This window comes from Eriocheir sinensis, chromosome 40 (genome assembly GCF_024679095.1).
Source record: "Eriocheir sinensis breed Jianghai 21 chromosome 40, ASM2467909v1, whole genome shotgun sequence".
NCBI classification, from domain to species: Eukaryota; Metazoa; Arthropoda; class Malacostraca; order Decapoda; family Varunidae; genus Eriocheir; species Eriocheir sinensis.
Window position 1 is genome coordinate 560880 of NC_066548.1, and position 21621 is coordinate 582500.

The 21621-nt window shown below is 48.7% G+C and overlaps 1 protein-coding gene across 8 annotated transcripts in view; it reads right to left on the minus strand.

Moving 5' to 3' along the window:
- Positions 1-21621, minus strand: part of LOC127009160 (sodium-dependent phosphate transporter 1-B-like) — a 153777-nt gene that overhangs the window by 6414 nt on the left and 125742 nt on the right. For 5 of the 8 annotated variants that reach the window (XM_050881947.1, XM_050881948.1, XM_050881950.1 and 2 more), the window contains 8 exons: positions 10194-10743; positions 4822-4920; positions 4522-4665; positions 2394-2576; positions 1873-1992; positions 1571-1633; positions 1110-1145; positions 275-430 (listed from right to left, as the gene is read on the minus strand). In XM_050881947.1, the coding sequence (XP_050737904.1) occupies positions 275-430; positions 1110-1145; positions 1571-1633; positions 1873-1992; positions 2394-2576; positions 4522-4665; positions 4822-4920; positions 10194-10386 (994 nt within the window). In that variant the 5' untranslated portion in view covers positions 10387-10743. Of the gene's footprint in view, positions 1-274; positions 431-1109; positions 1146-1570; positions 1634-1872; positions 1993-2393; positions 2577-4521; positions 4666-4821; positions 4921-10193; positions 10744-10789; positions 11219-21621 lie in introns of those variants that run through there. The other 3 variants (XM_050881945.1, XM_050881953.1, XM_050881946.1) reach the window with 3 other exon arrangements.

Here is a 21621-nt window from a genome sequence, read left to right on the forward strand (position 1 = left end):
TGACACACTCCCCTTGTCAGCACAGGCAGCCTACAGACACTTGTACATTACTTTGACGAAAAATAAAAACATGCAGAGAATTTGGACAAAGCACACAGTAATCTCATAGCAGGTAAAGAAAAATGTAAACTACAGCAGAAGTGAACACAACTATTACACAAGCTTTAACACCTGCAAAAAAATGACAAATTATAGTAACTAAAATGCATTTTCAGACTGAGTTTGAACTCTGCTTTTTAGAGGCAGAATGACTGACTCCATGACTGTGACGCACCATTGTCCAGGTTGGCAGTGAGGAAGTTGGATTTTGACTCCGCAGGAATGTAGCCGTTGGTCTCGGAGGAGCTGTTGAAGGTGTAGGTGGTGGGGGTGATGCCCTTCTCAATGACGGACAGCTCCCGGCTTGGTGGGGTTGGTGAGCGGGAGTTATCTGTGAGGATAAAAAGTGCGTTCTGTGAGGAAGATGAAGACTGTCAACTTTATCTGTTGCAATCTCAAGCAACCTCAAGACACATTACTGGTGATTGGACTGTGATTCTTTAACATGATGGGAATTCCAGACCTGAAATAGTTGTGTGAATGATGGACATGAGTATGCTATGTTACATTCATGACATTATGAGAGCGCTGAATGAAGGGATGCCACAACAGCGTCATGCACTGCACTGGCAAGGGAGTAAAGGCATAACAGTAAAGTGACATGGAAACTTTGGTCATATGCATCCCTCCCATTGTCACCTTGGCTGGGGAGGAAGTTCGAGAATTATTCGGTGACTGTAAGAAGCAAACTACAAATTAAAAAGCTGTGAATGATGACCTAAAGTTAAACATGTGAGAAAAGCTGAGGTTGCTGTGAGCGTAACATGGACATGGTTAGTCTCTCTCTCGCTCGGTCATGACGATGTGTTCCTTAATCAAGAGTTAAGTGTAGATCTGCAAGATTCAAGCATTATAGGGATCCTCTTTGGGCAACAGGCTGGTAAACAGTAGGACCCACACTCTTGGCTGCCCACAACATGACAATAACACAGTACAGGAACAAAGAAGGTCAACATTAGGGAGGAAGCAAAGAGTTAAGTCATGGCTTCTCAAACTGTGAAATTCTTTACCTTCATTGTACAACAGTTCAACCATTTCAAAGTTATCTGGAACAACATCCTCAATTAGAGTCAACATATTAATGCTGTCCTATATTTCACATTGCTACTACATAAAAGGGTTGAACATAAAGGGAAGTGGGACGAAGGTGTCTATTCTAGTGGAGAGCTTCTGGATTAATGCTGCTCATGAAATACGTCAATGGTAAGTTGGCATGAGGCTGAAAACAGGTAAAGGAGAAGAGATCTTGAAGGGCAGGAGAGGGATATGGAAAGGGAAAGTGCACAAGTTTAAGGACATGTTTGGAACTTGAAATCAGAGAGAGAGGAGACCTTTTGAAAATCTGGAGAGAGCGAGAAGGGAAGGGAAGAGGAGGAGGAGAGAGAGAGAGAGAGAAGGGTAATAAATGCAAAAGTTTGATGGTTGTGATGGAGTGAATGGTGACCTTAAACTTGCATGAATCAACACTCACCGGCAGAGTCAAAGGTGAACTTGACCTCGCTTTCCTGCTTGGTGGCCTCCTTGGCGAGATCAGCTGAAAAAAACAAAAACAGTGCTTAAAATTGTGACCAGATGATTGTCCCTTAAATTAACGAAAATTTGATAAATGAACACAAATAAACTTCACCAATAATAAACATCAACTTCATGAGACAGTTTGCTCTACAGAACTTTAAAACCCAAACTTCAGCAGATCCCTCCCCTCAAGCCTTAGTTTTGCTGAAGAGGTAGTGACAATGGAGCACAGAACGCTACACAGTTAGAGACACCTACCTCTGATCGTCCGGCGCATGCGGGGAACCACGAGGACCTGGATGATGATGGCCGTGATGAACCCAACAGCCATGGAGGTCACGATAGCACCCCACCACGGGATCAGGTCGAACTTCAGCACTGTGGAGGAGGGAGGAGACACAACGTTTAACGGGTGAAAATATTTAGATGCTGAAGAATTATCGAATGTAGTTTCAGAGGTGCTTTGATACTTCCTCCTGAAAATGATTGTTACCCATATTATCAAACCCTTCGAGACTTTATTTAGTACATCTATTTAAAAAGGCTCACATAAGGTATAGGGGTTTTCTTGGGTGTTTTTTTGACCTTGGTGGTAGTTTTGGAAGGCTTCTGCGCCGTGAATGGGAAAAAGACTCACGACAACCCGACGTATCTCCTCTGTGGCATTGAAAAGCGATTATGATAAGAGCTCGAAAAGTTTGATAATACGAATTTGAGCTCACAGGAAGGAGGAACTACACCAGGATAAATCGACCCGAACAGCAGCTTTCTATACTTACTAGCGGGGCCGTCGTGCACAATGGAGAAGACGTTGACGAGGAGGGTGATGCCGTAGATGAAGGGGAGGGCACGGAGGCCGGGCTCGAGGGGCTTCTCCTTCTTGAAGATGAGGGTGTTGAGGAGCATGTAGAGAGCGCCGGACATGATGCCAGACAGAACGGGGGACACGAACCAGGAGGCCACTGTCGAAACAAAGATGCGTGGTTAGGGACTCGTCTAGGTAAGTAATTAAGGTGACAGTTTGGGGGGAATAACAAAGAAAATGAGAAATCTAGTCATTCATAAAGGGAACTTTGATGTGGTGTGGCGACTTCCTACCAGAACGTGCACTAAATGATTGACAGTTCCTAGGAAATGACAGATAAATAAAAGGGATTCTTCAAGGGAACTCAAATTATTGATAGTTCTTATAGGAAAAAACTTATAATGGAAATGAGAACAATATTGTTTCTTTAAATGAATTCTTAAGTGCGTTAGTGGGTAAGTTCTTGCATTATCAAAGCGGGAGACTTGCGCTTCTTTACTGGTGTCGTTTTATGCAGACACTGCGATTCTCTGTTATGTAATCGTTTCCTGTGATTCATTAGCACATCGATACACCCCACGCAGTGACTGGGAGGTCGGCGCCGAAGCAAGTATAATGACGCTCAGTTTACTTCTTTCTTCATCGCAGTAAAGGGCAAGGCTGCCGGGCAGGGGGCATAGTGGTAGTCTTGCATTCCTGTCCCCCCGGCACCTCTTCGACAGGACAAGACTTCGCCGCACGTAGGCTACACGTGCATCATTTAGCCCCAAAAAGGCGGAGACAAGTCATGCATGCCCACTCGTACTCGCCAGTTGCTCCTCGTTTGTATTATTCTATTTTGAGCACTGCAATAAATGACGTTTGGACGTTGATTTATTGTATACATCTTCTACTTCTGTCATAGATTTCCTAATTTTGTTTGAGAATTATGTGAAGTAACATTACCTCCTGCTGCAGAATACGGGCTGTCGTGAGTGTTTGTGAGCCCTGAGGAGGCTGACAGCCATTGTCTCCCCCACCGCCACTAGCAGCAGCCTCCCGCGGCAGCAAGCCATGACAGTTTTGGTTGTACACGCTGTTGCTATTAATAGTTCTCGCCGTGCGAGGGCGCTGCACCGCGACGCTGATGGCGAGGACACTAGTGATTGGTGCCCTTACGGTTCTTCATAAACATTAAAAAAAAAAAAAAAAAAACATGCAAGGTGAGCAGCACCTTAATATTTGTACTTGATGAAGGCCGAGAACAAAGAGACGCATCCCTTAGTGGAGACGAGGGCATCACGACTGCCAGTCAAATGACTTTCAACATCACGTCGGGGCTTTGACAGAATGCGTCCCGGGCAATAAGTGGGTGGATGGGCCACTTGGCAGGCAGTCAGGAGTACGAGTTGGGCGCCGCTATTGCCACCACGTGAAGAGCAATGCTATTTAGTTGCCTTTGCTGAGCAGATAGCCCATACATTGAGAGTATTGTTATTACACTTGTCGCCCGGGGCTTACAAAGATGCCGCCAGGCTGCAGGCGTGCTTACAATGTTGCTCAACTAGGCGGGGTTCGCTCAGCGGCGGGGAGAGGCTTGTTGTCACACCGGGGCCATGCCTTCGCCGCCCTCCTTCACGTGATCAACTTGCTGAAAATATCCGGTTGCCTTCTTTTCGATCACCGAGTGCTTCCATATTGTAAAGTTTAATGATAAATAAAAGTTTACTGAGTGACTCTGGGAACAGGGAGGCATCTTGCTGCTTCCCTAAATATAGGAAGTAACCGGCGGGAACTGGTAGCGGGGCAGACAGCGGAGTGCCAGCCCGTCGCCCGGCCAGACGGCGTCGCCGCCGCGGCGCTGGACGGGCCGGGCTGCTGCCGGCCTCGAGTCCTTGAAGAGTTGCTTCAAAATACTTTGGGTTCAAGGATTTGGACAAGTATACACCCTGCACTACATAGCTGACTCTTTGCTTTGACATTCTACCCGCGGCTTTTTGTTTCTTTCTATAATAAATCGAGTTTGTTTATATTACCACGTGTGTTAGGCGACTAAAACCACTCGGCTGAAGGTGACAACGGTAAACAAGAAACTGTAAGAAAGGTCTGTAGTCCGCACTCACCGATCTTGCCAAAGGTGATCCAGTTGACGCCATTGAAGCCACGGGCGCACAGGGAGAAGCCGACGGTGGCGCCGACGATGGTGTGGGTGCCGGAGATGGGCAGCTTGAAGAAGGTCGCCACCAAGTTCCAGATGGAGCTGCCACCTGTCGGAGAGGCACCGCTCGTTAGAACAGTCTCTTCGTTACGGGCAACCTCAGCTCAAGCTTACTTGGTGCCAAAATAATGTCCACTAATCATTAGATCCACCAAGGTTTCTCTCTCTCTCTCTCTCTCTCTCTCTCTCTCTCTCCGTGACTCACCAAGGGCGGCCAGGGAGCCCAGCATGAGCTCCTTCTCCGTGTTGTTGTAGAGAGACACATCCAAGATTCCTTTCCGTACCGTGTCCGAAACCTTGTAACCTGAAAGAAGACAAAAACGAAGGTTAATACCGCACATCATCACGATGATCTAGGTAAAAACTAATAGGGCATAATAATATCTGATCAGGGAGTGGAATGTGCGTCGTATATAAATTAGCTGCAGGTTTGTGTAAGGGCGCACATTCCAACCTGTTGTATTTGGTCTGCCAGGGTCACGGGAGCCACAGCAGGACTCATAAGTGGCCTCCTGTCTCACATTCAAGTGATTGCTGTACTTTTTATTGCATTGTTTCATCTTCGCGGAGACACTTATGCACATTCCTCACTTGCTTCAAGGTCGCCTGCACACACTCGTGTTCCAATAAGCGGGATTCGTTCAGGACCGTCCGCGCAAAACAAAGAATAGAGCTCAGGCATCACGGGCCGGGCAGTGGCATTGGAAGTTACATAATGAGGCTAAAAATAACCCTGACCACAGGACGCATTTTTGCGGCGACTTTTTTATGCGTTACGGAACTTTCTTAATTAATACGGTGACAACACCGATGGAAGATAAAAATGGCTACAGGAAAAGTTCTGAAAATTTAAATGTCATAGCCGTCAACAATATACGTATATGATCAATGAATGGTCTCTCTCTCTCTCTCTCTCTCTCTCTCTCTCTCTCTCTCTCTCTCTCTCTCTCTTATAAGTAGTGAGGAGCATTTTGTAGCCTTTATGCCAGCGGCGGCAGCAGGTTGCGTCTACTGCGGAGCGTCGCTGGTGTTCGTGCTTCAAGGAAAAACTGGCCGGTGTCCAGGCCGCGGGAGGGGCTTGTGGAGGCGGGCAAAAACGTGTGGAGATGGCGGCACGGCCTTGAGGCCGGTGCAAGGCCTACCTGGGCCGCGGGTCATTCATAAGTACAGGCACGGCCACGGTCTGCGCCCCCTGCACCGCCTCCCGTCCCGTCACTGATAGTCTACTCATCATCATCGTCAGTGCCGCTTCTTGGTACACTGCGTGGCCAGCCAGCATCAGGACGGCCACCTCGGGCCTCTAGAATATGAAACTTCACTGTGAGTGTGACGAGGAAAAAAATATGTGCAAAGTTACAGGTAAAAAATACCTTATGATAAATGTCTCTACGGTAAGCCCATTCACGGCTGCCGCCACAAGAACACTCACATCGATCGCTGTTGTCACCAAGGTTGACGAATGAACTTTAAACATGTTGCTTGTATTATATTAGAAATCTTGACAGTTATCAAAACAAAGCGATCCGAGCGGCCGTTTTTCAAAGTCTTCCTGACATGAAAACTACACCACGCCAGACGCCACCTATCCCGCCATTCACGGGGCCCGACAGACCCGCCTCGTGTACCCGATACCCATCAAGATATATGTTATGCCGAGCAACTTAAGGTGACGATGAATCTCTCTCTCTCTCTCTCTCTCTCTCTCTCTCTCTCTCTCTCTCTCTCTCTCTCTCTCTCTCTCACATGAATAAAACTAGTATGAATCTTATCAGTATAGTATTAAAGATATCATGTGTTACTGAGCTAAAGAAAGAGAAGGAGGAGGAAGAGAAGGCAGAGGAGGAGGAGGAGGAGACAGTCGGCAACAAGCTCGCAACAGCACGCGTCGAGGCTGGTTTGAAGTGAGGAGGGAGGAAGAGAAGGAGGAGGAGAGATATTACTAGGGCCTTCAGTTGCAAGTTCAGTGTCTAATTATTTTTTTACTCTCTCTCTCTCTCTCTCTCTCTCTCTCTCTCTCTCTCTCTCTCTCCCCCCATCGCAGCTAAGCATCAAACATCTTAAGAATCTGTCCGTTCCCTCATGATCTGTACCCCCATTAATGTCAAGGACTAAGATGCTGCCAGACAAACTCCCTGCGTGCTGCCCCTCAGACCCTCCCCGGCCCTGAAAAGGTCGTCTCGTGGCATTCATTTCTTAAGATTTACCCCCATAATAGGGGGACAGGGCCTTTGGCCAAAAGGCGGCCCTGTAAGGGGGAGCGGGCAATTCAAGTCCCGGCGGGGGTATGCAGACCCACACTAGTTATCCCTGTCTAAAGCGGAGTCCACGTGGCGGGGGAGTCGACTTCCTGATGTCTTGGGAACACTATACTGATTGTTTTACTTCTCTTGTTACTAATGGACCTGATGACAAAGATGAGAGAGGAAGAGTAAAGGGGGGAGAGAGAGGGACGAGTTCAGTGTCGCAACCTGAAACAAACGAGCGGTCTGGGATACACTGACGTCGGGTTAGGGGAGGTGAGAAGGAGGGGGTACAGGGGGTCATTGCCGCCTCCCAGCTCACTGGGTGCCGCCAGGGGGCCAGCTGAGACCCCTTCCCTCTCCCCACCCAACCACAAGGCCGCGGGGTGTTCGGGGAGATTAAAGAACAGGAAGTTTCAAGTCAAATCCTAATAATCACTTCCAATTTGTCCAATATCTGCGCCGGTGGAGATGTACATTGTGTTACTCATTGATTATCACTGTCCAAGCAAACATTGTGGTGAGTCAGTCGGTTAAGGCAGTGACGGCGTGAGTCATGGGCGTTGTGAGGGCGTGAGTCAGGGTGTCAAGGGCGTGGGAAGCGGCTCGACGGATGCTTGGACAAGACTGACCCCTCGAAGGTAAGTAAACAACATTACGGGCGAACGTGTGTTAATAGCCTGCTTCCTCTGGCTCCTGCTGCACCTGCCTGGCTGCGCCCCATCAGACACGCCGAGCCTAATGCATGTCCCCTTCGCCCCCTACACCTCCAACTCCCTCTCTCTCTCTCCACCTGACCCGCTTCACTGACTAGTCCATCTGTCTCCCTACGTGCAGTGATGCCCTTCCCTACCAGCCTCCCTTCACTCCTTATTTAACATGTCCCTTTCTATCTGTCCTACCCTGTCCCATCTCATTTGTCTCCCTACGCAGCCCTTCCCTACCTGTCTCCCTTCACTACTTATCTATAATATACCCCTCTTCACCTGCCCTAACTTGTCCCATCTCATTTGTCTTCCTACGCAGTACTTCTCTACCTGTCTCTCTTCGCTAAGTACCCGCTACGTATCTAACCTGCCCTGTCCCCTTTCTGCCCTATTCAAATCAGCCTCCTTTTGCAAGATGACACCTTCTCTATCTTCCCTCTTCGCTCCAGTACCCACTTGTCTCCTTTCCCTACGTATCTAACCTGCCCCGCTCCACCTGTCCTCCCCTGTCCCATCCTCCCTGCGTAGAATCTATCATGTCCTACTCTACTTCCCTTCCCTCCCCTCGGCAACCGTAACCTGTCCACCTGCCTCCCTTTGCCACGTAGTTAACATGCAACTCTCCACCTGCTTTGTCCTGTCCCATTTCACCAACGAGTCCCATCCCATCTCTCCCTAAACGTTCAATCTGTCATGTCCTCAACTTCCCTCCCTTCTGTAACTGGAATAAACCTGTCCCCATGTCCTCCTTTGCTCACTAACTCGACGTTTTCCATCTGTGAATCGTGCCCATATTAATCTGTTTCCCTTGGTTAACTAACTAAGGCTTCCACCTCTCTTTTTCTGCTAACTTGTCCTGCGTTCTCCATCTGCCTCCCTTATTAACTAATACTGTATAACCTAACCTAACTAACCTACCAGTCTACATGAACTTCCAATACGTCTTTCCTTCTCCCTACTCTTAAATCGGTACTAGTTTCGTTTCTCTATACCATGTTTCAGAGTACAACTTCCATTCCTGTCTACATGAACTTATAATATGTCTTCCCTTTTCTATACTCTTACCTCTATACCACTCTCGTTTCTCTATAACACGTGTCCAAGCACTACAGATATACTCTTCTACACGAACTTCTAATCATCTCTTCCACGGTAAACAAACTCCTTCACTGCACGGACGTAATAAACTTAACCTGTACCTTCCCTCGCACCTGTCCTGTCTTCCTGTAGCACCTCCACCTCCCAACACATGTAACCGCTATCTACACCACAGCCTCCTCCTAGCTCTCCGCATCTGTCCTGTCGCGCCGCTCGTCTTGTGGCGCCAAATTGTGTACATACTCCGCCGTGGCCACTTGATTCTGTGCCACTGTTGTAGTGTGTGTGTACCTGGTTTAGCCTCTTCACTCAGTCATGGTCATTTTTGTACACTTGGCACCTGTTCCAACTAGGTCTCTATGCCGTACTCTCTTATTAAGTTCATCCCCCATCCCCATCCCTTCCTCGTCCTCGTCTCTCTTTCTTCTCTTGCTTTGCTTTGCCTCCCCCTCTCTTGTCCTATCCTGTCCTTCCTACTTCTCCTGTCTCATCCTTCTTTACTTCGTCCTCTTTCCTCCCTCTAGTTTGCTTCCTCTCTCCCCCTTTTCTCCTGCCCTCATCTTTCCTCACCTCTCCTATCTTCTTTTGTTTCCTCCTCCCCATCATTCCCATCTCCTTCCTGCTCTCCTCTCCTCGCCACCTCCCTCTTCCTAGTCCTTCAAGATGGCACCATATCGCTCCACCTGTGCTACGCCCTGGCATCGTAAAATGCTACCGGAAACGAACACAAGTCATCTTCTAAGTTCCTCTGATTGATGGAGATTACCTTAAGAGCCTGATAGGGAGCTGATAAGGGGGTCTTCAGAGGGAATGCTTATCGGGGTTGGCAGCAAGTCTTTCCACTGAAAGCCTCGTCTGTACACCATGAATGATTAGTCCCTACGTATAGCTATGCCATGTGCGACTCAGTAATACATTTCATCCTATAGAAAAGTAGTGTCCATATACAAGACCGCATGAGCTTGCCCTTAAAACAGAGTCGTAAAAATAAATCGGTTTCTACACGAATCTAGTGTTAGGAATGAGTTAACAGAAGCGAGAGTGAGTGACACCTGCCGACAAGGTACACAGAGCGGGGCGGTCTCACAGCCTACTACTGGTCAGCTGTCGTCCCCGGCTCATAAGTGGTAATTGTGTGTATTAGTGCCTCGACCTGCCGTCTCACCCACCCTTATGGTCCCACGAGCCCCTCTCTGGCCTACTCTCACCGCACCTACAGCCCTCACTCACCCCTCTCCTGCCACCTTCTGTACCCTATACCCAGGCCACCCTCACTGACGCTCCCCTCTCCCGTAAGTTCCCCTCCTGTCCTGCTCTCTTACATCACCTCTCTAGAACAAGATTATAAGTAGTCACAGAATGAGATTTAGATATTACACGGTATCGTCAAAGCTTAAATCCTTCGGTGACGTCAATGGTCGCATCTTAGAATGAACACTACGTAGTTGTCATCAGCGAATCAGCGAATGGTCCATAAAAGTCAAGTACAAATATAAACGTTCCTCTAGAAAACCTGTCATGTGTATACTTACCTATCAGGATTGCACCCAAGACCTCGAAAATCGTGGCCAAGATGCAAGCTTGGCGGAGGTTGAGGACTCCAGAGCCGACGGAGGTGCCGAAGGAGTTAGCCACATCATTGGCCCCCACCCCGAAGGCAAGGATGAAGGACACAATGAAACCAGCGATGACAAAAGGAAGGAGTTCGTTAGACCACGGCTCCATGGTGAGAGGGGAAACAGGGGAAGGAGCGAGGAGAAGAGTGAGGGACTCGAGGGTCTTGTGAGAGGGAGGGAGGAGGAGGACGTGTCACGCGGGGTAAGTGGATTTAGAGAAGATGTGAATCAGCAAGACTTGTTGCGGAGGAAGTTTGGGCAATTTGGCGTTGGGGACAGGAGAGTGTGTTTGGCTGTCTGCTAGAGTGAAGCGAAGGTGAGGTGGAGCGAGTTAGGCTGAAGGATAATGTGGAATGAAGCTTTTGGAGTGGAATGAAAGGTTAAGGTTGAGTGAGTGTCACAGGAAGGTGTGGGCGGGGCAGGGGTGGCGAGGGCAGCAGGAACAGCAGCAGCTCCTGGCGGGGACCTGGACGGGGAAGAAACACTGGACTAAGAGGACATTCACGACTCACCGATGAGGACGGCGCCGAGGATCTCAGCCACGGTAGCGATCATGCAAGCCTGCTTCAGTGTCAGCACCTTGGCGCCCACGCTGGTGCCGAAGACGTTGGCCACATCGTTGGCCCCGACCCCGAAGGCCAGAATAAAGGCCAAGATGAAGCCCAGAATGATAATCCAGAGTGTGGACTCGTGCCATTCCGCGAGCGACGAGGTCCCCGGGGGCGAGGGTGACGTGGTGATGGCGGCGGTGGTGAAGTCGAAGCCTGTATCGGCCTGACAGGACCCAACCGCCGCCAGCACCAGCGAGAGGAGGACGGCCCCGCGCATGACTCCTGGGTGTTGCTTTGAGCGAGTGGTGCAGGTGTGTGTGTGAGGCACGTGCCGGGCTGGGGGAGCCGTGTGCTGCCAGACGGTGGCCAAGTGTACTACCGACGCCACGGCACTGGCTCGCTTATATAGCCAAGTCAGCGTCCCTAACCACGCCCCCCAACACCCGGCCCCGCCTCCCACACTGACCTCAGCCCCCACACGGAGGATCCTGCTGCCCCTTACGCCCCTACAAAGCACACACGGACACATACACACCTTCACACCACATCATGCAGCAACATCGCACTGACCTACTTATTTTTTCATCATGCGCCGAAATGTTGTTGCTGTCGTTCTCCCTCCCTCCTTCCCTCCCATGCCCACTCCTACCCTGGCACCCCCCACTACCCAGCAGGGAGGCGAAGGGGCACTGGGAACATACGTAATGGGGGAGGGGGGGAGACAAGGCCGTGGGGAGGGAGGGAGGGGAGGGAGGCTCGCGAGGAATGGATTACTGTTGCTGTTACTCTGACAAACAAGTGACTTTATGATAATCTCCTTGACTGTACCTCTTGATTACTATCCTCACGCACCGCCCTCTTGTCATTGATCCATCTTAATTCATCCTCCACACACGCCATCCTTGCTTCCTTACATAACAATCACGTCTTCTGTAACCCTACACCCCAGAAGACCAGCAAACACATCCACACCACCATTCAACACCATCTCCGTAGTGCGCCTCAACTCCATTCACTACCACCACTTACGCACGTACGCAAGTGGGGCGCAGTGTGGAGTTAGAGGCGTGGAGTGGAGGTGAGCGGGACTCCTTCCTATCTCCGTCTTCCTTTAATTATCCCTTCTGATTAGCCGCTCCTGCTCCTCTCTGTCTCTCTCTCACTCGTCTCCGATACTCCGATGATAACCAGTTCAATAGGTCACCAGGACGATTCATGCGACCACTACACCGTTATCATTGACTCTCCAGCTTCACGCAGATATAGGCGCTTCCTCCTCCTCCTTATCCTCCTCCTCCTCTTCATCGTAATCTCCCTTCATCAGAGCCAGTATATTTAATTAACATTTCCTGGCGTCACCTCTGTTTGCGGTCTCTCTCTCTCTCGGTGTCTCGTCCGGGGCAGCTCGCACGGCCTATACTCCGGGTTCCAGGTATGTATGTGTGTATGTAGGTGCGTGGTCTTAGTGCGGAAGGCGATCGTAAACCACTCTCGCGTCCTCGGTGCACTGCGCAACAACGGAGTGCCAATTCTTGAAGAAATGCTTGCTAAAACACCGAAGTGCATCCATGGTAAACTATACGTAACGCTTCTCTTGGGCGAATTGACGAGTTTTGAAGAAGTACAATGTCATCTTAGTACTTTCATCCTCTTGCCGTCATTAAGAGTCTCGTAGTGAAGCCAAGTTATTATGCACAGAATTGTTATATACATTGCTTAACGCTTAGCTTCCGTGGACTGTTAGGTTTAGAAGCACTGCAATGACCTTTAATTTGTACTATGATATTAAGTACTTCCGTCAAACTGGCATTTGTACAACCGCGTGAAACGGAATTGATATACTTTTTCATATACAAGGAAGATTTGCCAAGTCTTTGCCTGCTGTGGATATTTATGAGTTTAAAAGCTGTGCAATGACGTTAATCCGCACTATATATTGTTAAGTACTTCCATCCTCTTGCTGTTAAAAATACTATGTCAACGTGAAGCTATTACTACCACTATTACTACCCGGCAATGATATACAAGGAAGAATTGCGTTCGTTAAGTTACGGTATTCACTCATTTCTAACTCTACGCATGCATACAAAAACGCAACGTACATTCATATCCACAACACCCAAAAGGTTTAAGTTCACCCAAGTCTCCAACGTTGTATACCCACCGCGGCGCATATGACAGCTCAATCTTACCCCCTCCGTCTATTCCTCCTCCCCGCCAACCCAGTGTTTGTGTGATCGGGGAATATTATTTATCACTATGTCAGTCTTGAGTCTCCCTTATCATTGTGGTATAAATTCCTTCCTCACTTTCACCACTCTGGATCAATCTGCCGAAGAGCGGACCTGGGGCAGGCTTAGGCAGGCTTACGGGTGTTACGTGGCTGAGATCCTGGGCTGCTGTCGCTGTAATACTAATAAGGGTGAACACAGTATAGTCATGGTGCCATAAAGCAATAAAAGGATCTTACACTGGAGGCTGACAACAGGGTGAACAAACATAGGAGTTGCAAGACACGTTAAAAAATTCTTAAGATTAACATGCTTAAAATTAGATTAAAATGCATAAAAAATACTTAAAACTAGAATACATGAGAGAGAGAGAGAGAGAGAGAGAGAGAGAGAGAGAGAGAGAGAGAGAGAGAGAGAGAGAGAGAGAGAGAGAGAGAGAGAGCACAAACGTTTCCTTTTTTTTTAGGCAGCCTGCCATGTGTGGGCGGGCAGCGGGGCACCTACTTCCTTCCCCCCCCCCCCCCCCCACTTTCCCCTTCACCCCCACCCCCTTCCTCCTTCCTTCACCCCCTCCCTAACCCCTCTCCCTTACCCGTTTCCTCCCCCTCTTCCCTCCCCCTCTCTCTCCCTCTCTACCTCCCTCCCCCCCTCTCTCTATTGCAATGCCTCTCTGGCCAAGGACAGAAGGCGGAGGAGGAGGAGGAAGGGAAAGAGAGGAAGAAAGAAGGGGAGGTGTAAACTATACCCTCAAAAACACACACACACACACACACACACACACACACACACACACACACACACACCTCCCGCCCTTCGCAGAGAAACGCGAAACCAGTTTGTGCGCGTCATGACTTCAGAGGGGAGTAGGGGGAGGGGAGGGGGAGGGGAGGGGAGGGGGACAGGTTTGGAAGTAAGGTAAGGTAAGGTTTGTAGGGAGACGATAAGGAGAACACGAGACGCCTTAGGTGGGAGGGGAAAAAGGAGGAGGAAGAGGGGGAAGAAGAGAGAGAAAGAGGAAGAGGAAGAGGAGGAAGAACAGCGATGTGAATCTACCTTATATTTGTACTCATGGTGGTGGGGAGGAAGAAGGGAGGGGTGGAGGAATGGGGGAGATTATGGGGGAAGATGAAGATGAAGAGACAAGGTGATGAATGGTGATAGGTAATTAGGTGGACATAGAAACAGGTGATGATGATGATGATGATGATGATGATGATGATGGTGGTGTTGGAGATGGCGAAGGGGGGCGCGAGAAAAAAAAGCAAAAACACTAATAGTCATACTTTAAAACAAACTCTTCCTCCTTTTTTTTTCTAAGTCGGGGAAATTTCCGAGCAGACGAGGGGGCACTTATGTAAACGAAGACTTCAACTGGAAACTTCCCCTTTCTAGCCTGGAACCTCTTACTTGCGATGCGGTAACCTAGTTTGCTTTTTTGTGTGTCCGAGGCTCTGAAGCAAGCGGGGACGTATCCGGGCAGATGAGGGGATGCTGGGAGGCTTATATAAAGGATGAAGAGCTGCCTGGACACTCCCTCAAGCTGCTTCATCTTTCGTACGTTTCTGTTACCTAGTTTTCCCTTTTCCCTCTTTTATCCTCCCCTTCTCTTCCCTAGCCTTCGCCCATCAGTAAGTTTCCCCTCCCTCTCTCCTCTCTTCTTTTCCCTAACCTCGCTTCTCTACGTCCCTTCAGTATCTTCCCTTCCATCTCTATCCCCATCTCTTCCACCTCCCTCGCATCTTTTCCGTCCCTTTTTCCCTTCCTTGTTTCTTTCCCTTTTCAATCTTAACCTCGCCCCTTTACGCTTCTTCAGCTGTTTCCCTCTTCCCCCTCTTCTCCCCTTCTCTTCCCTTTCCTTCGCCCCTCCCTCTGTCTTCCCCTTCTCTTCGCCTCCTACGTCCCCCCATCATCCAAGAAGCACCGGTTTCCTCTGGTGAATCCCCTCAGTTGATCTAATACCGGCGACCTCCCCAACCTGGAGTCTCTCATAAGCGATGTTATACTCGATGTTCTCCTCCCCTTCCTCCCACACCCTTCTCCTGTCTCATTCTTCCCCTAGTAACACCTGTTTCCTCCTGGTGAATCCCCTGAGCCCATCTCTAACCGGTGTGCCTGTTGAACCAAAATAGAACAGCTGAGAACAAGGTGAGGTACCCAGCGGCGAATATGAGGATGGCTGTTACTACTTGGGCGCATTCTCAGTTTGACGTCGGATTATAAATTATACCCACGCCATCACGAGAGCCAGTTCCCTTCCTCCTCTCCTGCACGCTATGGAGTTTAAAAGATGACAAACACCTCGTATTGCGTAGTGATGAGTTGTTCTATTAATAAACAGCAATGTAAAGGAAGGATTCACTACCATCACGAGAGCTAACTTCGCTTCCTCTTCTGCACGCTAAGGAGTTATAAGATGACAAGCACCTCGGATTGTGTAATGTTGCGTAGCTCTATTAATAAGCAGCAAGTTAAGGGAAGGATCCACTATATCACGAGAGCTAACTTCGCTTCCTCCTCTGAAAGGTAAGGGATTTATGAAGAGACAAAACCTAGGATTGTGTAATGTTGCGTTGCTCTATTAATAAGCGGGTAAGGAGGGGAAGGGATCCACTACGTATCATGAACGCGGACGCAGGTAGGTAAGGACTCGCAACAACTGGTTTCATGGGAAGGTAAAATTCCCTCCGCGCTATGTCATCAGGCCGGCGTGCGTACTCGTTGCTCATAACCTCTAAATCATGGAAGTCTTTTGAACTGCTCTCGTTTGGGGTGAAGTTTTATTAAACGTATCGGGATCCCATTACGGTTATTTCCCGAGGCTACAGAGAAGACTAACCAGGTTTTCTTGGGTGATTTTCGCGATTAAGATGCATAAGCTCCCCTTCTCTTCCCTAACCTTCGCCCCTCAGTAAATTTCCCCTCCTTCTCCCCTCCCTTCTTTTCCCTAACCTCGCTCCTCTACGTCCCTTCAGTATATTCCCTTCCATCTCTATCCCCATCTCTTCACAAAACTTCACAAAAATCTCAGCAACTTCTACTACGAGAGGCTTTTCAAACAGGCGAACTGAGGTAAAGATATGTTTAATAATACGAGCTAAGGCCCCTTCGTAAGCACCTCCCACGTCATCACCAGGCCGACACACGCACGCTGGCACCAAGACACATGGACGCAAGAAGGGCCTGGCCGGGGTGCCCAATGCTCTGATCCGGCCGCTTACACATGCAGATCACGGTCCGCCGCCCCCCCGCCCTGCATACTAACGGCGGGGCTGAACACCAGACGTCTTGAGCTGCCCTTCGTCACCCGTTAGTGCAGTGTGATAGCGAGTGTTGCAGGGCGCGCGTGTGTGTGTTGGTGTGTGTTGAGCGGTCGGTCTTTCTGGCGGAGAGTTTTACATAAATGGATGAGTTTTCTCTTATTTTGAAAGTGAATTTAATATCTCTGTTTTGGTCTCCCTCCCCCTCTCTCTCTCTCTCTCTCTCTCTCTCTCTCTCTCTCTCAGTCAGCCAAGGTTGCTCTCCCCTCCCCTCCCTTCCTTCCTTCCCTCCCTCCCTCCCTCTCTCTCTCCCTTCCCCTCTTTCTCTTCCTCCCCTCTCCCTCCCTCTATTTACCCTTCCTTCTTTCTTCCTTCTTTCCTCCCCTGCTCCCTTCTATCTCGCCTCCTTTTCTCCCTCTCCCTCCCCTTCCTCTTCCTTCTATTTCTCTCCCTCCTTCCCTCCCTCCTGAAGCAACGCAATCCAGTTTCCTTATGAGGGAGAAAGGAAGAAAGGAAGACAAGGAGGAGGAGGAGGAGGAGAAGGAGGAAAGAGAGGGAAGCAAAAATGTGTTCTCTGTTGTTTTCCTGTTCTCGATAACACATGAGGCTGATGATGATGACGATGATGATGTAAAAAAAAATAAAGGAAACTAGGAAATAGATATAATAAACAGAGGGAGAGAAGGAACAAGGGAAGAGGAAGGGAAAGAAATGCACGAAGAGGAGGAGAAAGGGGAGAAGGAGGAGGAAAAAGAGGAGGAGGAGGAGGAGGGATGGAGAGAGATAGAGGAATGAGAAAAAAAGGTCATAAAAGGAAATAGAGAAAAAGTATGATGAAGCGCAGGATTAGGAAGAGGAGGAGGAGGAAAAGGAGGAGGAGGAGGAGGAGGAGGAAAAGGAGGAGGAGGAAAAGAAGGAAAAGTTTGGTCTGACATTAACGTCAATTAAAACCAACATTAAAAAAAAAAAATGTAAATAAATCACAGTCCAGTGCGTGCGGACACACACACACACACACACACACACACACACACACACACACACACTACTTATGGTACGTTTGTATATGTCAGGCAATTACACAGAACACTAATTGAGAGAGAGAGAGAGAGAGAGAGAGAGAGAGAGAGAGAGAGAGAGAGAGAGAGAGAGAGAGAGAGAGAGAGAGAGAGAGAGAGAGAGAGAGAGAGAGAGAGAGAGAGAACAACAACAGACGAACAAGAACGAGAGAACATGAACGTGACCTAACTTAAGCATCTTAGTAATATGAAATCACAGAACACAGGAGAAAAAAGTGCGTTCGTGTGTTTGTTCTGACGTTCACTCCCCCCCTCCCCCATTAATCCCCCCTTCAATGACACCCCATCAGGAAGCACTAACATTATGCCCTTCCTCCTCCTCCTCCTCCTCCTCTTCTTCCTCCTCCTCCTCCTTCTCCTCCTCCTCCTCCTTCAGAGCCTTCATCACCTTTACCTTTTCCTATCTTTTTTTTTTTGCCTCCAGTCTTCCTCTTCTTCCTTCTCCCTTCCTCCCTCGCTTTCCTTCCTTTCCTTGCCTTGCTCTCCTCGTCTTCATAACCTTACATAACCTTTGCAGCCACGCCCTTTCTTTCCTTACTCTCTCTCTCTCTCTCTCTCTCTCTCTCTCTCTCTCTCTCGATTGTTTGTTAATGTGTGTGTGTGTGTGTGTTTGAGCATAAAACAGGGCGTACACACACACACACACACACACACACACACACACACTAGTCAAACCATGTCCACACGTTCTGGCAAATCGTTCTAATTCTACGCAACAACATAAAAAACACAATTAAAAAACACAACAGGAAAATAATTATCATTGAACAGAACGCACGTGACGTCACCTCCCTACCAGCGACAAACACTTCATGGAAAAGCTTCAGGAAAAAAAACAACGATTCAAGTCCAGCCATAAGTTACATCACCACTCATAACTACCAACCACGATGATGAACAGGAAAGGGTATCACAGCTTCGGACATTCCAGGGTGACAGAGAGACACTACGCATTAAAAAGGAAGGAAAAATAGAATGGGTATCACATCACTGCACCACCAAAGAAAGCACCACCAACAGAAAGGGTATCACAGCTTCGGACAAACATACAAACACAGACACAGAGACATTAGGCACATAAAACATGAAGGAAGAAAGGGTATCACATCACTACATCAAGAAACATGCCAAACCAAAGCACCATCAACAGGAAAAAAGGTTATCTTAGCTTCGGACAAACCAGAGAGACACACAGAGACACTACCCACAAAAAATAATAGGAAAAAGGAAAGGGTATCACATCACTTCACCGAGAAACATACCAACCAAGAACATGGACAGGAAAGGGTACCACAGCTGCGTACAAACTAGACAGACAAGGAGGCGAGCAACAACAAGCTATTTTCCTACTCCTCCTTAGCGCTTCCTGGACCCACCCAACGCAGGACACACTCATTTGCATCACGTCCCAAACCGTCACTAAAAACTTTAACACTAAGAACTATTACAACCACGAGCGTTAACAGGATAAGCCAGACAGACAAAGAGGCAAACACAAGTTTTTTCCTACTCCTTAGCGCTTCCTGGCCCCATCGCATCACGTCTCAAACCGCAAATTTCGTCACTACACTAAGAACTTAAAAACTATATCAACCAATGCACCACCAACAAACCAGAGAGACAGAGAGACAACCAGGCACAAAGTATTTTCCTCCTCCTCGATAACGCTTCCTGAACCCACCCATCCCACCCACCCAACACAAGACTCATTTGCGCCACGTCCCAGGCGATGAATGACTCGTATAGAAAAACACGTCCGATTGCTTTTATCTTAATTGGATACATATGGTGCCACTTCCACCCGGGCGTGTCTTCTTCAGCGGCACGGATGTTAACACGATTCTAGGTACAGATAAACAGATAGACACTGACGAAGCTTTAGTAGACGGAAGGGAGGGAGTGTGAGGGAGGGTTAGGGAGGGAGGAAAAGGCAAGAAGGAAGTGTAACTGAAGAGACCGAGAGAGAGGGAGAGGGAGGAAGAGGAGAAGGAGGGACGGGTATGTGGTATGATATTGTGCAAGAAGAGAATGAGAAAGAGGGAGAGAGAGAGAGAGAGGGAGGAGCAGGAAGTCAAGTGGCCGCGGCGAGTTGGCTCAAGACTTTTTTTTCTTTCCATTTCATTACGAAAGAAGGAAGTGTGGGCGAGGAAGGGAGGAGGAGGAGGAGGAGGAGGAGGAGGAGGAGGAAGGGAGGAGAAGCAGGAGGGAAAGATATTAAGGAGGAGGAGGAGGAGGAGGAGGAAAAGGGGAAGGAAGGAATACAAACACACATACACACATACATACATACATACATACATACATAGAGTGACGAAAGGAAGGGTGATACAGGTCAGGGATCAAGGATGTGTGTGTGTGTGTGTGTGTGTGTGTGTGTGTGTGTGTGTGTGTGTGTGTGTGTGTGTGTAGTAGTAGTAGTAGTAGTATCAAGAACAACCTACATATCCAATACTCAAAGGTCACAGGTGTTACAGAGGGAAGCACAGTCACATAACACCCGCCAGCGCACTACAGACACGCAGGGCAAGGCAGGAAGGCGAGGCGGCGCAGGACAGACAGGTGAGTATATTTGGCCAATCCGCAGGTAAGGTCACTCCATGTTTTTTGTGAGGGGCAAGAGGAAAGTCTGGAAGGAGGAGGAGGAGGAGGAGGAGAGGGGCCTGGATGATGATGAAATAAGACGAGAAGGAGAAGAAGGAGGAGGAGGCTACAAAAGAATAAAAAAAAAGTTAATGAGCAGGAGAAGGAAGAGGAGGAAGAGAAGGGAAAGGATGAATAGGAAGAGGAGTAGGACGTCTGGGTGATAAAAAAAAAGAAGAAAAAAAAAAACCAGGAATAGGAGAAACAGAACCGGAAGGATGAGTCAGAGGAGGAGGAAGAATAGAAGAGGAGGAGGAGGAGGAGGAAGGAAGACTGAATGAAGTGGGAGAGAGGAAGGTTGAATGAGGATGAGGAAGAGCTGGAGATGACTCAAGCGAGGGAGGGAGGGAGGGAGGGAGGGAGGCGAGGAAGGGAAGTGCAGCAAGTGTACACATAAAAAATAAAGAAATTACTCGGCCAGCTGTTCACTACAAGGCGGGGGTGGTGGTGGTGGTGGTGGTGGGAAGTAGTGGCGGTGATGGAGAGGTGGTTGTTGTGATGGCGATAACAATAATGAAGCGATGATTCTGACAGTAAAATATATAACATGTGGTCTTCGTCTCTGGTTAACTATAGGAATAAGAGTAAGAAGTTCTCTCAGGCAATATAGTAATTAAATAATGCTTCTGTAGTTTTGGTTTCGATGTGAGCAGTATAAACACAATGATGATGTCCTCACTTCGACTTTTCTTCGTCATTTGGTCTCGCACGACGTGGTAACCCTTCGTTCATTCTCGCTTTCTTTCCTCCGTCCCTGCATACGCGAATATCCTCCCTTCCCTTCCCTTCCTTTCCTATTCTATCCTATCCTTTCCTTTCCATTCCCTTCCCTTCGCATCCTTCTCTTTCCATTCCCTTTCCTTCCTTTTCCTTCCCTTCCATTCCTTTCCCTTGCCTTGCCTTGCCTTCCCTTTCCTTATCTTCCCTTCCTTTCCCTTGCCTTGTCTTGCCTTTCCTTCCCTTTTCATTCCCTACCCTTCCCTTGCCTTGCTTTGCCTTGCCTTGCCCTCCCTTGCCTCGTCGTTGCAAGCTGGGTTAAGGGATGGCACGGCGGGGACAGTTTACGAGCTCCAAGTGGCCCAGAGCCTCTCCAGCCCCGAGGGACAAAGACACGCTCAGAGGGAATATCCAAGTCCTCGAGTGGCTACTGGGTGACCGTGCCGGGGACTGCCAGGCTATTAAGTCGTTCTGCCTGGAAAATGTGCAAGGCTCCATAGACTTTAAAGAGGCAATGTCCGATAATAATTGAGACTGAAGTGTTACGACGGACTCATTGTGGATTATAGCCGATAAAGCTGCGTAGATAAGAGTCCTGGAGCGACATGAGAGCAGCGGACCAGTGCATCTCGACTACGCATTCAGATTCAAGCTCTGTTTCGGCCCGCCAGCATCCCAGCGACACACGCCGGCCGGCACCAACGTGCAGCCAACCACGAAGCGCGCTGACCCTCGCCTCAAGGCCTGGCTGGGTGGTGCCGATTTTATAGAATTCAGTTAGTTCGTTTCTTTGCTCACTCTTTCTCAGTACATGTCGAAGATTTGATGCTACCCTTCTTTCTTTCGATTTTACATCTGAGAACGAATCC